The sequence below is a fragment of the Sinocyclocheilus grahami genome, unplaced genomic scaffold (assembly GCF_001515645.1).
Source record: "Sinocyclocheilus grahami isolate Dianchi unplaced genomic scaffold, SAMN03320097.WGS_v1.1 scaffold303.1, whole genome shotgun sequence".
Lineage (NCBI taxonomy): Eukaryota > Metazoa > Chordata > Actinopteri > Cypriniformes > Cyprinidae > Sinocyclocheilus > Sinocyclocheilus grahami.
The window spans coordinates 102228-104218 of record NW_015505482.1 but is presented as its reverse complement, the minus strand read 5'-3'; the positions used below and the strand labels follow the sequence as shown (position 1 = coordinate 104218).

At 41.8% G+C, this 1991-nt stretch overlaps 1 protein-coding gene across 1 annotated transcript in view; it reads left to right on the top strand.

Moving 5' to 3' along the window:
• LOC107601333 (zinc finger protein 704-like) overlaps positions 1-1985 on the top strand; it is a 33986-nt gene extending 32001 nt beyond the window's left edge. The window contains exons 6-7 of the mRNA XM_016293488.1: positions 938-1059; positions 1147-1985. Coding sequence (XP_016148974.1) covers positions 938-1059; positions 1147-1258 — 234 coding nt within the window. The 3' untranslated portion in view covers positions 1259-1985. The remainder of the gene's footprint in view (positions 1-937; positions 1060-1146) is intronic.
• The last annotated feature ends 6 nt before the right edge of the window (positions 1986-1991 follow it).

The window sequence follows — 1991 nt, the reverse complement described above, 5'->3', positions numbered from 1 at the left end:
GATTGGCCGAATACCTCAAGCGTGTGACGGAAATGTTACGCCCTTTACCATACTGTGATGCCCTGTCCCGGAGTGACAAGGCAAAACTAGTAAAACCCATTATAAACGAGGCATCCGTTGCATCCAGTGGGGACATAATTACGGATTATAATGACTTATACCTTCTTTCTAGCGTTGCGTTGCATCGCGCTGCGTAAACATAAAACCATGTCTGCATTTGTGATCGGAGAAATTACAAACAACAAGCGCTACTCTACACTGCTCAAAACTCACGTTTGAATCGTCAGTGGCAAATTCTTTAAATATAAAAACGTATTTACAGGCTGAGAGTCAGAACAGCCGGCATTGTAGTCTACTCTCCAGGATCAGGAAACAGTCCTCCATAAAATGTGCTGCACACATTGGAATATTTGGGTTGAAGTGTTCTGGAACAGTGTTGTAAATACAACTTAACCACTGATTTCTAGTCGTGTCCTCTTTTGGAAGGCCAAACAAAGTAGTTTCGCATTCACAACGAAACACACAGCATCTTCACAACATGGTGGCGTTGGTGGCAGCAACAATAAAGTTACGCCTTCTTTCTTTGCGTGAACTTTTGGGTGGCGCTATGCAAATCTTCCCACATCGTGAAGTAGACATGTGGGGGCGTGTTTAAACGAGACATTTAGGAGGGACGCGTCTTAACTTTTATAAAGAATATCTCTTTGGGTTTGAGACTTTAGTCTTTGCAACTTTAGGGATCTTATCTATTCACGAACAGCTTGTAACACTCCAAAGAGAAAGGAAAACTTGAAATCGCGTCATACGACCCCTTTAAAAAATCTTACTTGACTCCAAATTTTGAATGGTAGAAGTGCCAGCTGAGATGAAAATAAGTCTTAACTTTTGTATGTTTGGTTGAGCTTTAGATCACCTTTAACATAAAATGCTTTTGCAGGGCCCGATGACTCAAATCCGCACTGTTAGCATCGGTGAGAAGAGACAGCCTGTTAACCACACCACTGTCAGCAAAACACACACCACCAACACCTCCACTTCCAAACCCACTACTGGAACCAGGTAAGCTGCCTGGATGTTCTTGGTTTAAGATGTTTTTAAAGCATTGCATCACAGCTAAAATGGAAACTATGTGAAATGCATTCCCAGGAAACCGCGTGGCGACGCCAAGAAATGCCGAAAGGTGTACGGCATGGAGAAGAGGGACCTGTGGTGCACAGCGTGCCGCTGGAAGAAGGCCTGCCAGCGCTTCACTGACTGAGCTTTATCCTTTACCCCACTTCAAAACGTGCTCGTTTATTGCGGCTGTTCCACGGACTGAGCGCCGGTGTCTCCTGCACACTCTCAGAGTGAACTTCATGAGCTGAGATGTGTCCGTCTGAGGCATGTAGCTGATTCCTCCAGGCCACAAGGGGTGCTCTTTTCTTACCACTTCCATAGTGGAACACTGAGACTTTTATTCAGAAAAAAAACCCTGATAAAAAGCAAAAAAAAAGAGAAAAAGAATTTAGAAAAAAAGCTTTTGCTGCATTGCATATTAAGGCAAAAAGAAGTTTTTCTTAAGTAATCCAGAAACAAAACATTCAAAGCAGATTTTCCAGGCAGTTTATTATACTTTCATGTTTTGTGTGCGTTCTGTGGAATACAGCTAACGATTTTTCCTGATTTTAAGTGTGGCAGACTTTATACATAGCAGTTTTTACTGTTAAAAACTCTGTAAGCTATTTTTGATGGGTATTGTTGAGTATTTTAAACAGTTAACCCTCTTCCCGCACTTACTGAGCAACTCAAATTAATTTATACAGAAATCATTGAAGCTTCAAACAACTTGGTTTTGTTCCAAATCAAACTGTTTCTGGACTTACCGCTTCATTTTGCCTACAAGCACTTTTTAATGGCCATTTTGATTTTGATCAAGCGGAGTACAGTTTAGCATTGCATCGCAATCGGCGCGTTGAGCGTTTTAGCAAATAGTCAAGAACTGTTTCGACACA